This window comes from Lissotriton vulgaris, chromosome 7 (genome assembly GCF_964263255.1).
Source record: "Lissotriton vulgaris chromosome 7, aLisVul1.2, whole genome shotgun sequence".
Classification (NCBI taxonomy): Eukaryota; Metazoa; Chordata; class Amphibia; order Caudata; family Salamandridae; genus Lissotriton; species Lissotriton vulgaris.
The window spans coordinates 1,270,056,879-1,270,071,834 of record NC_141695.1 but is presented as its reverse complement, the minus strand read 5'-3'; the positions used below and the strand labels follow the sequence as shown (position 1 = coordinate 1,270,071,834).

General features: G+C 43.5%; 2 protein-coding genes across 2 annotated transcripts in view; both read right to left on the bottom strand.

The window, feature by feature from the left end:
- LOC147703391 (uncharacterized) overlaps positions 1 to 14,956 on the bottom strand; it is a 9,287,842-nt gene that overhangs the window by 7,910,076 nt on the left and 1,362,810 nt on the right. The gene's annotated exons all lie outside the window — the stretch shown is intronic.
- LOC147703394 (uncharacterized) lies at positions 2,211 to 3,969 on the bottom strand. Its single transcript, XM_086928920.1, has 2 exons — positions 3,496 to 3,969; positions 2,211 to 3,197 (listed from the first exon to the last, which is right to left on the bottom strand). The coding sequence occupies exons 1-2, from the start codon at positions 3,830 to 3,832 to the stop codon at positions 2,359 to 2,361; spliced, it is 1,176 nt and encodes a 391-aa protein (XP_086785046.1). The 5' UTR covers positions 3,833 to 3,969; the 3' UTR covers positions 2,211 to 2,358.

Sequence of the window (14,956 nt, the reverse complement as noted above, 5' to 3'; positions counted from 1 at the left end):
TGATCTCAGTAGGAAGGTGCACACCCAAATAGACCCCTCTACCTCTGGTTTAAAAATGTACATATGATCCATACCCCACATTATCAGTGGTGTTTCCCGATCTGCGTGGTATGTGTACTGGCACTAATGATGCTTAAGGCTTATGGTTACCCAATATCCAGCGTAGTATTTTCTTTACAGACATCCTACAAGTCTACCGGCAAGTTTGTTCTATACACAACGTTTCGTGGTGACTAGATTCTTTTTTTTTTTTTAATATTTTTTTATTTGCATCAAATGAACACAAAGAAAAAAACCAGGATAAAAAAAATCAATCTACACAAATTTCAGAAGAATCGAAAAGATAAACATTAAACATTTCATACGTCATAAGCAATAAAGAGGTCATACAGAAAAAGAGAAAAAAGACGAAAAGAAAAGAAGAGATAAAAGAAAAAATCGGTAATGAAAGTATACTATTGTTAGGACATAAATAATCCCCAAATTCTGTCAATTTTGTGTTTAGCCCAAATGCCCTTTGAAGTAGCAAGGGTAATCTCCATATTATATGTTTCCTTAACTAGACTCCACCATTCCATAACAGTTGGTGGATTTTTTCTGAATCCAAGCTCTAGCAATAATAAGTCTTGCACAAGTAACTAAGATGTTCAACAAATCACTATGGGGCAGATGTATCAAGTGTTTTGCATGTCGCAAAAGCTGCGAATCTCTATTTTTCAGCGTTTGCGACATGCAAAAAAGAAATTGCCATGTATGAAAGAATTCGCATCGCACATTAGGAATTCGCATGTTTGCGAATTCCTAATGTGCGAGAATGGATAAATCGCAGAATAATTAGCGAATTCCGATTTTGCATTGTCGCATAAGTGCGAAATTCGCATGGATAAGTAAGAAATTTTCGCAAATTGCGAATTTGCCTATTTTGCACATTAAGGAATCGCTATTAACACCAGGTAGAAGCAGGTGGTAAAAAAAAATATATATAAATGAACACCCAGAATGCATTTTCACTGTTTCCAAAATGGTGGGACTGTACCTGATTGCCAGGAAGATGCGCATCCAAGCTCTTGGCCAGAGAAGACAACGGCAGGAAAGGATATTCCGATTACGCATTACGCTGTTCCAGCAGACACAGGAGGAGATATATGAAAAATACAGGCTACATCCTCACAGCATTCTTGACCTCATTACTGAATTGAAACCATTTTTGACACACCCAACTGCCAGAACACAATCAATACCAACACATGTGCAGGTATTGTGCTCACTGCACCTTTTGGCTTCTGGCTCCTTTCAAACAGTAATAGCAGAGGTTGGTGGAGTCTCACAGAGTGCCCTATCACGTTTCTTCCATGTCTTCTTGGATGCAATGATCAGTAGACTTCAACATCATATATATTTTTCAAATACACAGCAAGCCATACAGGAAGCCAAGTTGGATTTCTATCAAATTGCAAGATTTCCACATGTGATTGGATGCATAGATGGAACCCATATTGCCATCACCCCACCAGCAGCCATTGAATATGTATTCCGCAACAGAAAAAACTACCACTCACTGAACATCCAGGTCATATGCAACGCTAAATACATAATCCAGGACATTGTGGCAAAGTTTCCAGGGAGTACACATGACTCTTACATCTTCAGACATAGTGCAATACATAGACGTCTCAGTGCTGGTCAGTTTGGAGATGGATACCTGCTGGGTAAGTAATACTCATCCATCCTTCCTTCCACCCAACCAATGTAATGGAACTCTGAGTCACTTTTTCCTCTCTAACTTGCAGGTGACAGTGCCTACGCAGTGCGTGATTTCATACTCACCCCATACTTGAATCCTGCAAATGCAAGTGAAAGACGCTACAACAGGGCACACCGGTCCACACGTGGGGTAATAGAACGTACATTTGGAATTCTGAAAAGCCGTTTCAGACGCATACACAAAAGTGGAGGTGCATTGCAATACAATCCAGAGACATGTTGCAAAATAGTGACAGCATGTGCAATGCTGCATAACATTGCAATCCGCAAAGGCACAGAAATTGAAGTGAGTGACTCAGACACATCTGATGATGATGATGATAACCCTCCCCCAAGAATGGCAATGGCAGGAGTAGGAGCCATGGCTGGTCGCCAAAGGAGCGCAGAGATTACACGTAACTATTTTTAGGTGAGAAAAAAAAACTAAACACCATTTTCACTTTGCCATTGTTCTTTTATTCAGAACATGCAAACAGTGCTATATGTATGTTAAATTATTTGTAATCATTGTGATTTAACATATCCATACTACTAAAACCAAACAAAAAATAGTATCTATGCATGACTGCTGCATGGGTACTTCAACATGGTAAGTCATTTTTTCAGTTGGCGGCTGCCAGCATGTTGCTCAAGTGGAGGCATGGCCTCTTGCTCTGCTCCAGTAGTGGAACGCCTTCCACTCCTGCGTTGCACCATGATGTTTGTTGGTGTGGGGTTGTTGCTACTCCTACTGGAGTTGTCCTCGCTTTCTCCCGAGCACAGGAGGGCCCTTGCACCTGAGTGGGTTGTTTGCATACTTTCCAGTACCAATGTCATATTGTTTACACTCTGTCCAACAGAACGTGTGCAATCACTCAATTCACGCTGCATGTTCACACTGCGACGTGTGAAGTTGCTGGTGACTGCACATAGCCTGTTGATGGCTTTGGTGTAGGTGTGCATTGTGTCCTGCGCAGCCTGTGCAGCCCTGTTCCGTGCCTCCTCTGTGTTGACAAGTGTCAGGCAAAGTTTATCTATGGCATCAGCCATGCGTTCCTGGTTCTTGTTGGATTTGACTAGCTGCCTATTGATAGATCTCAGTGCCTTATGTTGAAGGCGTTGTACCTCAAGCATGTTGTGCTCAAGGCCTGCAAACACTGTCACTACTTCACTCTGTCCTGTGTTATTTACAGATGGCTCAATACGGAATGCACGTGCCCTCCTTGGACTTTGTGATGGCTGTTGTGCATCTTGGGAGGACACAGTGACTGTCTCATTGGACACTGCTTCAACATCTGAGTTTTCATCCTCTCCCATTGGTTGTAGAGGTAGAACTCGTCGGCGCTTCCTTTGTATGGTCACAGGGGCATTAGTAACTTCATTGTCTATATCTGACATCACAAGGGGAGGTGACAATTCAACATCATTGTCAGTCCTGTCCTCACTGGTATGTCCTGTGAATGTAGAGTGCAAAATATGAATTTGTGTTCATGACAAAATAAAAATTCTCATGGAAGAGTATTACTTGTACTGCACTGTTTCAGCATTACGAAGTCCCAATTTAAAAAGTTATATAAGTGACTATGATTGAGAGTGTTACTATGTCAATGGGACTACCACTCCCATAATACATTGCTGTGTTCTTGTTTCACAGTGTTAATGGACTAATGGTAATCTTACATGCAGTGCACACACACACACACACACACATTCTTTGTACACACACATGGGTGCACTTTCAAATCCTCTTACCTTGTGCTGTTGCTGTGGGTTCTGAGCTGTCTATGTTAGTCACTCCACTCACACTTTCAGTTGTCAGTGTGGATTCTATCAGTTCCTCATGGGGTGTGAGTTTGTCCACCATGGAAGTTCCACCACCTGTCAGGTTGGCATCTTTGATCCTCTCCGCAAGTCTTTCTTTGGATCTGAGTCTCATGTCATACCACCTTTTTTTGATTTCATCAATGGAGCGAGTGGTGACTCCTACAGAGTTGACTTTCTCCTGGATCTCCAGCCATATTTTTCTTTTCCTGGAGTCAGGTACCTTAAAAGATTTTTTCCCAAACAGGTCCTCATGGTTACACACCATTTCTTCTATTAGCACTTCTTGCTCCTTTTCTGAAAACTTCTGCTTTCTTTTTTTCTTATCTATTGGCTGCTCCTCCTGTGCCTTCTGTGACTACATAGCTGAACAAACAGGTCTGCTCTGCCTCAGCACACTCTTCCAACTCCCACTGGGTGTGGCTCTGGGTAGCAGGTGCAAGCAATCACTGGTACTTCCTGCTTGTGATGTCATCAACTTGTTCCAGCATTGCATGATTTCCGTTTTAGCGAATTCTTAAAATGCAAAAATCGCAAATATGCGATTCGCACATTTCTCGCATTATTTTCTGCGAGTTTTAAGAAATCGCTATTTTGTCGCAATATTTTTGTTACATACCATTTTGCGATTCCGAAATTGCGATTCGCAACAAATCGCAATTTCGGAATCGCAAAATGGTTTTTTGATACATCTGCCCATATGTGCTAAAACCCCCACATATACCAATCAACACATCAGTTGGTGAGAAAGAGATAGGTTGAGTAAGTCTATCAGACACCACCTTGAGTATTCCATCCCAATATTCACTAAAATGAGGGCAAGATAAAAACATGTGAACAATATCAGCACCAATTAGATCACATTTAGGACATTTCGTACGTTCACTATAGTTATTATTCCTTGCCCATTTAAGGATTCTTTTGGGGGTATGATATAATTGACATACAGTTTTAAACATTTGCAGTTTAAGGCTAGAAGAATGAACTGATGTATTTAAACTCTTAAGAGATAACGTAATTAGGTCGGATGGTACATTTGAAGCCAGTTTTCTATTCCATTTCTCAGTTAATTTTATAATATCGTTAGTGTTAAAGTCAGAAAATATCTTATATCCTATACTAATCATGGCTTTGTCTGAATCTCTATAGATACAGTCCCATAAATCAGAGTCTATTACCATAGTGAGTTCTAATTTCTTCACTAAATAATCTTTAATCTGATAATATTTAAACCTAGCCAGTTCCGGTAAATTATAACATTGCTTTATTTTTTCAAACGCCATAAATCCTTGATGATCATACAAATCTCCCAGAGTTTAATACCAGATTCTAGGTATAATGGACATGTTGAATCCTGAAAAATTATAGGAAAGCCTGGATTACCCCACAAAGGTGTTTTATAATGTAAATGAGAAACGTTACATTTAACCATGATGGAGCGCCAAATATTAACGGTATCTCGTACCGTCTTAAATTTAACCCTTTTGAAATAGTTAGGGTCATTTAATCTGTAGATAAACATATTAGCATCTTGTCCAAGTAAAAACTTATGAAAATACAAACACTTATCAAGAACTGTTAAGCTACGTAAACGAATCAAAAAAGCCGACCAATAATAAAGCTTGAAATCCGGAAGAGCTAGACCTCCTTAACTAAAAGGAAGTTTAAGTGAGGAGACGGCTCGTCTGGCTTTTTTATATCCCCATATAAAACTAGTAATAATTCCTTCTAATCTAAGAAAATAATAATTGTTTACGCGTAGGGGAATTGCTTGGAATAAATATAAATATTTGGGCAAGATTTTCATTTTAATTAGGAGTAGTGTGGCTCACTGGTTAGAGGCGGCAGACCCGAGAGCAGAGGACGGCCCGGGACCAGGGTTCGATTCCCGACGCGGCAGGTTTCTGGACCAGGGTCAGCGGACTCGATAATTCTCTCGCCTCGGTGCCCACTCTGATCAGCGATCACACTCGGCAACTCTGGGCATTAGCTTGCCTCATCTTCACTAACGGCCCCACCAGACCGCTGGGGATGCCTGGTCTCACCCTGGAGATACCCAATAAGGGACCATCTCTCAGGGAAGCCAGGAAGGGTTTTGCAGCGGTCGAAGCGCGGAGATACTCCTCCGGGAGTCGATCCTAGCGCTATATAAACTTGCAATTAATTAATTATAAATTAATTAATTAAATTAATTAATTAAATTTATTCGGCCAATGATACTAAGTGGTAGTTTATGCCATTTCTTAAATTGCATTGCGGTCTCTTTTAATAATATACAATAATTATTTAAGCCATTGAAGAAGGGGTTAATTAGAGCCTGACGTTGAAGTGCGATTAAAAAGGGTTCCATACCTAAAGCAAAAAGCCGGGGTGATAAAGGACACCCCTGTCTTGTCCCCCTCTTAATTGGGAGCATAGGAGAACATTTTCCTATATAAGATACTTTGCCCATAGGATTATCATAAAGTGATTGAATCCAACTCAAAAATTGGCCGTTAATGCCAAATGCTTGTAAAGCTACCCATAAGAAGTCCCACCCCACTCGGTCAAATGCTTTTTCTTCATCTAGTAAAATCCTACCGAGTGGGGCGGACTGAGCTCGTGCAGCATCAAAAGCAGATATGGCCATATTAATATGCGCTGTAGTATCTCGTTTTGGAATAAATCCATGTTGTTGAAAAGATACAAGCTGAGACATAACTGGCGCAAGCCTAGTAGCCAATATTTTAGCGAAGATTTTAGCATCGCTGTTAATAAGCGAGATTGGACTGTATGATCTTCTCTCCTGAGGTACTTTACCCTTTTTTTTTTTATGTTCAAAGATTTTTTATTAGGAGCTGCAAAGAGATACCACAGTACAAGAAAGACCAGTTTCAATAAAATTAAGTACAGTGCTGTAAGAAAATCATAAAAAAATGAAGTATACAATTTGGTACTAGCACAGCAAATTGCATTCAGTAAAATAGGCAAGTCCAGAAAAAACAAATAAGGTTCCACATATATTGTCCAGCAGGCAAATATAGAAGAGTTGCGTCCAAAGTTACACGACGACTTGTGTACCATGACCTGAGGAGAAAAGGACGCCACCACACAAGAGCAGAGGCATCATGAGTTATGCATTTGCGTAGACCAACCCTATATACATAGGAAAGATGTACATAACAGCTATGATAAGAAACGCTCCGAGTACCATGTGACCAAATTTCATGGAGGTTTGAATGAGTCAAAGTGATCGTCTAGTGAGAACCAAAGTTTCCTGAGCGGCGGTCTCCATGGGGTAGAAGTTAAGGATATGTTGTCCGCACCTCTTAAATGGGAGACCCAATTCAACCAGTGGGGAAAAGAAGCTTTGTTCGTGCTTTTCCAGTTATTTAGTAGGATTTTGACCCCAGCCGTCAGCAACAGGTCCAGTAGGGCTTTGTCATCATCATTGAGTGTGACGGCTTTGGCAAAACCTAGAACAAACGTTGAGAATTCTCTTGGTAAGGTGATATGGAGCACTTTATTTATGAAACCAAAGATTCTGTACCAATGGGAGGTAACACAGGGGCATTTGAAGATTAGATGTTCCAGATCTCCTCCCTCACTCGTACAATTCCAACATGTGTCGTCGGGCTTGATTTTATGTAGAAACAACCTCCTAGGCGTCCAGAAGGCCTTATGAAGGAGCCAGAACTTGGTCTGTGAAAGTGTAGGGCTAATTTTGTGGCGAGTGGTGGATTCCCAAGTGCTGGCCCAGATTGTGTCTGAGTTAGGTGTGGAGGAGAATGAGTCCCAGTACCTTTGGAGAGGTGCATTTAGGGTGGACGATTGTGGCCGCATTAGTTTGTACAGTCTAGAGACTTGGTGCCCCACTTTGTTAAGTGAGGTGAATAAACCTGGGAGGGAGTGAGTGACAGCCTTCAGGTTAGCCTTCGCTAGTGCTACTTTAATGTGTAAGAAGTTATAGAATTTGACGTTATGGAGTTGGAACTTATCCTGAATTTCCTTGAAGGTTAGTGGAAGCGAGTTTTCGACGAGTTGGTGTGGGAATATGATACCATTGTCTATCCAGGCGGGGTAGTTTAGAGGTTTCCCTTTGTATTTAATGGCGGGATTATGCCATAAAGACTCCCAATACGAGTGACGGAATTGTTGCGGAAGGCAATTACTAACTTTTAGAAGAGCCAATTTAGTATTTTTAAAGATAGGGCCCGGACCTAGGCTGGGACGGGGCTTGACGGTGAGTAGGGCACAGGGGCTGAGACCCTCCAGAATAGACTTTTCCACAGAGAGCCACACTGGGGTATAGTCAGATTGGGAGGATATCCAATGTGACCCTTGTTTCGCTAAGAAGGCGATTTGGTACATTTTGTAATCCGCCAGATTGACCCCTCCTAGTTTTTTATCTAGTCATAGTTTTTTTTAACTGATTCTGGCTTTTTTGCCCTGCCAAAGAAATGCCGAGATGATTTTATCCAATTTGGTATGGAATTCCTTGGAGAGGAAGAGTGGGAGCATCGTGACAAGGTAGTTAACCAGGGGGGATATCATCATTTTTATAGTTTCAACACGGCCCCACCAAGTGATGAAGCGGGGTGACCATCCGTCCAACAGACTTTTGATTTTGTCTAGGGTTTTGTTCTCGTTATGTTTAAGGGTACTCAATAGCTCATCAGTGAACTCAATCCCCAAATATTTAATCACGCCTGTTTGCCAGAATAGGCCGGAATTGCCCAGCACTTCTCTCGAAGTGTGGATATTAAGAGGTTTTATTTCGGATTTATCTCTATTTAATTTGTAGCCGGAGAGGGAGGAGTATTTGTCTATTGAGGTCATTAGCGCAGCAATGGAGTTGGCAGGGTTTTCCGTCGCTATCAGAATGTCGTCCGCATATGCTGCTAACTTGACGCGCGAGTCCCCAAAAGAGATACCCTCAATGTCCCTGTTATTTTTGATATCTGTAAGGAGGGGTTCAAGGGCTAATAGAAAGAGAGCTGGTGAGAGAGGGCAACCCTGTCTGGTGCCTTGGTATAGGCGGAAAGGGTCCGAGAGGGTGCCGTTTATAGCTATCCTGGCAGAAGGGGCAGAGTAGAGGGCCATCACCATCTTGATAAAGGGGTCGCCAAGGTTGAATGAGTGCATGCACTGGCGTAGAAAAGACAGCGAGACCTTGTCAAATGCCTTTTCCGCATCTAAGGTTATCGCCACCGTTGGTACAGGAGTGGATTTTGCCTTTTCTAGAATATGACACAATAATCTCGTGTTGTCGTTAGACGTCCGGTTTTTTAGGAAGCCAACCTGCGAGGGGCTAATTAATTTGTGGAGGATGGAATTTAGTCTGGTCGCCAAGATTTTAGCATATATCTTGCAATCTAGATTTATCAGGGATATGGGACGGTAATTTTTAGTGAGTAGTGGGTCCTTTACTTCTTTGGGTAATACTATAATTGTGACCTCACTCATTGAAGGGGAAACTCCGCCACTGATTGCAGTAGAATTATACAGCTTAAGGAGCGGAGGGCTAATTTGGTCTGCAAAGGCCTTATAGAAGGGTGCAGTGAAGCCGTCTGGACCTGGGGCCTTATTATTCTTCAGGGTGTTAATTGCTGCTTTGATTTCTGAACTAGAGATTGGGGAGCCCAGATGAGATCTGTCAGCTTCGGAAAGTTTTGGAAGGCGGAGTGAATTGAGGTAGTCCGTGGATTCGTCTAATATCTTGTCATTTTTGTAAAGATCTTCGTAGAATGCTTTGAAAGTGTCGAGGATGTTTGACTGTTTAGTGTGTGTGACGTTGCTGGAATTTTTAATGGACGATATGGTAGACAATTTCTGTTTGTGTTTGAGGTAGGAGGCCAACAGTTTCCCGGCTCTGTTGCCCTCGCATAGTTTCAGGGCCTTGAAGCGATTAATCCAAACTCCCGCCCGTTTGCTGGTGATGGTGTTGTATTCGTATTTTTTCTTGGTTAACGTATCTAAAACTCTAGAATCAAGAGGGTTGGATTTGTGCTGGGCTTCTAGTATGCCAATCTGGTGTTCCAGAGACTCTAGTTCTTTATTAAGCGCCTTGTTGTTCCTGGCCCTAATGGTGATGATGACCCCGCGGATTGTGGCTTTCAGAGCATCCCACAGGGTGCTAGGTGTAGTGTCGGGGGTGTTGTTTATGGAAAGGTATTCCTCAATAGCGTTTGATATTATTATTATTTTTTTTTTTTAAACCTTTATTTAACATTTGCACATATATACAAAACCGGGCCTACAACCCCCAGGGCTGGCCGCTAAGCAGTTCAATGTATCATCACAATCAGTTTCAAGCAGTGGTCCCTGGGGATCATAGTAGCTCAGACTACCAAATACAGTGGTTGGGAGTGCAGTTCGATGCGAAACAGGATAGGAGGTTTTCATTTTCTATATAAAATAGAAAGGATCAGGTATCATATAGTGTCTCAGACCATGGGAATGGGGGCGAACAGGAAAACGATGCGTCCATACCATAGTCGCTACCCTAGCAATCAACGGCGTTTAAACATACGACATCAGGATAATCAACACATCATCAATATCCACACAGTCTTTGTTGTCCGCCCCCCAGTACCCAGGCCCCGGAGAGATCGAGGCACAGGTATAGAGATGAGGTTGCAAGAGAGCCGAACCCACTACACACACCCGGAAAAGAAAGGAAGGAAAAGCAAAAGAAGAGAAGAAGAAAAAGAGGCCATAGAACAAAGACAAAAACGAAACCCCCACCCCCACACCCCCCCACCCTGCACCCCTGCAAATGACTACGGCCACCCCCCACGCAGCGTGCCTGTCGCCCAGCAACCAGAGCCCGAAATATAGAAGAAAGGGAAAGAGAAAAAAGTAAGAAAGCCCCAATCGAGAGGGGAAATCGGAGGAGGGCATAATGCTACGGACTCCCGGTCTCCTTCCCCCAACCTAGCCAACCCTGCCCCGGAATCCGTTAGGACAGTGAAGCAATCCCGTCAACCGTAAATTTACCTCGAAGAGCCCAGACAAAGATCTCAACCCTGACCCCTACGATCAATTGTACTGAAGTCGGTAATTAAGGGAAGTCCCTTACACACAATGTCCCATAAGTCGGCAGAACAGGAGCGCAGAGATGTTGATTGCTGGTACCACCATCGCCCCTCCCCATAACCCAGTCCAATCTCCGCCTCATCCGCCATCTTGAATGACCGGTGGAGGAGGGGGATAAACAAAGTCCAAAACCGCATACAGTACAAAGTAGAAAATACCACAATGGGGACGTATAAATGTTCCGAGGGGTACAGGATCGAAGGTTCCAACAGTTCAATCGGGTGTCCAGGCACACTCCAGTCTGGCAAATCCGATACAGTAGGAGCAAACACTGTTTCCACCGCCGGGTCTAAACACGCCTCCGAAGCATCCATTGCGAAGTGGGCTGGTTGCCGGGTCGCAAGCGTCGAGTCAGGGTCCGGTCTCGATCCCGTGACTTCATCCATCGCAGACAACAAGGCATGAGTCCGAGCTTTGATAGTGCGCTGAAGCGCCATAAGTGCCTCCATCACTGTTAACAAGGACGGGCCAGATCGACCCCGCTCCTTTAAACCCATTCTGTCCGCAGGCATGGTGACCCCAACGGAGAGGCGCCTTCCCCGGGGCAAAGGGAAACGGAGCAGGAATAAGCTAGGAAGGAACGGTGGTCCGCAAGCAGTGTACGCGGCGAGGCGCCGATCCGGGGGGCTCGGCGTTATGGATGCCGGATCCCCGGTCGGGGACCCTCACAAGACAGTACCTTGCGTCACTCGTCGCTTCACACGCTACAGGGCACCAGGCAGCTGATGGTAGCAAAACAATCGGGAAAAAGTTCGAGTGGACCGGAGACCGGGCCCAACCGCATGCAGCAGCCCGTTGTTGTTCAGCTCGGACCCGGCAGGGCCAGCACTCGAGATCCCGGCCTCCCCGGCAGGTTAGGCCTCAGTACGTTCTTCGACGTATCATCGCTCCATGACGGCGGAAAAACCCCGGGATTGCACCACTGGAGTGTGGGACGGATCACCCACACGGATCCGGTTCAGGAAAGCAGGATTGCCAGCAGGATATTGGAGCGTAGGACGGAGGTCAGCGGAGCCGAGAGACTAAGCGGCCATCTTAGTTGGTGTCGTGGCTCCTCCCCCCGCGTTTGATATTATTAATTTGTTTGTGGGTTCTGAGAGTGTCTCCTCATTAAAGCGCCATCTCTTCGGTGGGAGGATAGATCTGGAACCAGCCAGTTTGGTGCAGATACAGGCGTGATCAGAGACTAACTTGGGGGCTATATCTGTCTCTTCTATAAGATGCGTGAAGGGGCTTGAGACCAAAATGAAGTCGATACGTGAATAGGAGTTGTGTGGTGCAGAATAAAATGTGTAATCCCTACCGTCAGGATGTTGTAGGCGCCATGAGTCTTTCAGGTGGTACCTGTCGCATAGACGAAGGAGGGCGTCATGCGAGCGGGAGGGGTGGAAGGCACACTTGGATTGTCTATCGAGAATTGGATCAAGAAGGAGATTAAAGTCACCCCCCACTATCAACAAGTCATCCGTAGGGATAGGTTCTAATGAGCGGGCGACAGAGTTCCAGAATTCTGGGTCGTCTGCGTTTGGGCCGTAGATATTTAGTACATGGATGGGGTCGTCTTCCCTTAGAAGGTTTGTAATGGATAGTCTGCCTGCATCGTCGTGGGAGTGTGAGACTAGAGTAAGGTTAGCTTTTTTCGCTAAGAGGGTGATAACCCCTCCCTTTTTGTGAGGTGCTGGTGAAAATAGGATGTGTGACGCCCAGTGGATGTTCAAGAAGCGGAGATCATCCTCGGACAGTTTGGTTTCTTGCAGTAAAATAATGTCCCCCTTGAATTTGGAGATATATTCGAGAACTTTCCTCCTTTTTACCGGGTGGTTGAGGCCCTTAACATTAAGAGAGACAATTGTGAGATCGTCGGCTAGTGAGTTTGTCTTAGCCATTTGGGGTAAGAAGCATCGCTGAGAAAATGCGCTCTGATCTAAGGGAGACAATGAGTAGCTCCCCCAATTGCTCAGCACGGTCAATGTGTGAAGGTACAGTGGACTGCAACGAAATGCATTTGACAAATGTGGAATAGGTAAACATAGGAACAAAACAATACTTAACATAAAGAAAGAGTAAGGCACTTTGAACTCTTTTAGCTCCATTTTCTCCCCTCCCTACCCCCACCCCTCCCCAACCCCCTCCCCCAGTCCCTCCCTCCCCTCCCCCTATACGTACATCGGGAGTGCGACGGCAGTCCCGTGCATGGCGGAAATCAGGGATACATATGTGGTAGCTAGAAGCTTCCTTAGACTAATGTAAGTAGTGTTGGTAGTAGTTCCAGCAGTTTTACAAAATTTTAACCAGTTCAAGCTGCCTAGGCGTTGAAAGGAGCACCCCATTAACCATAACATATATCTATCTGTAACGGCGAGCCATAAAGAACAATACAGAACAATAATCATCAGCACTGATTTAGGTGCTTGTTGCCCATTACCTATAGCACAGATCACATCAGTTAATAAAGGTATCAAGTCCTCGGCACAGCATTTGTATAATTCCAAAGGAATAGAATCCTCCCCTACTGCTTTCCCTGTTGCTAGAGAATTAATAGCATCCCTAATTTCTATTGCTGTTATCTCTTCTTCTAATTGTACGGATTGTTCTGGTTCTAAGACTTTAACCATATTAAGCTCTACATAATCTTTAATACTGTCCTCCGAGGCTGTAGTTTCTGGTGTATATAGAGCTTGGTAAAAGGAAGCAAATTGTAATAATATTGATTTGGAGTCACAAAACAAATGATTATTATCTCCTTTAATTTCTTTAATCGTGTTCTGTGATTGATCTTCAGCAACTTTAAGGCCAAAAGTTTACCAATTTTATCACCGTTTTCATATTGATCAAGTTGATATATTTTTTTATTTTGTTAATGCTCTTAGCCCTAAGAAGATCCTTTATTGCAACTTTAAGTTCTATTATTTTAAAGTTAAGTATATCTAAATTTGGTGCCCCATCAGACAGAGCTTTTGACAGCTGAAGTTCAATATCACGGATTTCTCCAAGCCTTTTCTTATTTAGATTTCGATGCCCTTTATTTTGTCGCCAGATAAATTGTTGTGTGAATCCGCGTATGCTAGCTTTACAAGCATCCAAAACTATCAAGGGTTGGCTAAAGTGTATATTTATATCGATGAATTATTTTATATGTTCTTTAAGTTGATTCACAAACCCATAATCAGTAAGCAGATATCCTGGAAATGAGAAAAGACGAGGAGAAAACTCTTCAGCTGTGACCTCAAAAGTTAAAGAAATTGGGTTGTGGTCGGAGGTTACCCTTGGATATATAGCCATTGAGCAATTACTGAGAATAGAATCTGAAACCCAAATCATGTCTATACGTGAGCATAGCTTATGAGCTGCCGAATAATATGTATAGCCAGCTAGTTTGTGATTTAAACATCTCCAAGCATCTTTCAGAAAATGGATGGTCGCTAAATCCAGAATTGCAGCTCTAGTTTTCCTCATTCTCTGGAAGGAATTTTTCCTAGTTGTGTCTAAGTTGTAATTCATAATGCAATTGAAATCGCCCAGTACAATGTATTCCCCTTCCCATCCAAGCAATTCTATATTAATCTGATCAAACGTTGTTGGTTCATCTTGATTTGACGCATAAACCGCGCATATTGTATATTTTCGACCTTCAACCTTTATCTGAGCTATAGCCCATCTACCAGCTTTATCGGTTAATGTCTTGAGTGTCTCACCCTTCAAGCCTTTATGCTTTAAAATCGCCACCCCTCTAATTGAAGCATTGAATTTAGTACAGACTATAATATCATATCCTAATTGTTTAAGCAAATGTTTATTTTGTAGGCTATATGGAGAAGTGTGGCTCACTGGTTAGAGCAGGCAGACCCTGAAGCAGAGGTCAGACCCGGGACCAGGGTTCAATTCCCGACGCGGCAGGGTCTTGAGCTCAAATGTCCATGGACTCGATAATTCTCGCTTCGATGCCTGACCTAATCATGGGTTCACACTCTGCAACTCTGGGCATTAAGCTTGCTTAATCTCCACAACGCCCCCCCCGCGGCGGGATGCCTGACTTTCACCTTGGGGATGCCCTGTAGGGGCTATCTCACAGGGAAAAGCCAGGACGGGTTCCCAATGCAAGCGCGGAGATACCCCTTCAGGGGTCGATTCTGGCGCTATATAAGAAACATAATAATAATAATAATATGGGTTTCAGTAATTACCACGATTTGAGGGTTGTACATCTTCAGCTCCTCATAAACAAGGCTCCTCTTTATTCTATTGTTTAAGCCCGAGACGTTCCAGGCTAAACATTTTATTCGATGCATTTCAAGTAGTGTATATCCTTATCTAT

Bases quoted from the DNA above. Each gene is read 5' to 3' on its own strand.
- LOC147703394 (XM_086928920.1), bottom strand. From the start codon at position 3,832: ATGGTGTGTAACCATGAGGACCTGTTTGGGAAAAAATCTTTTAAGGTA. The intron at 3,198-3,495 runs GTAAGAGGATTT...CTACATTCACAG, and splicing joins ACCCACAGCAACAGCACAAG to GACATACCAGTGAGGACAGG.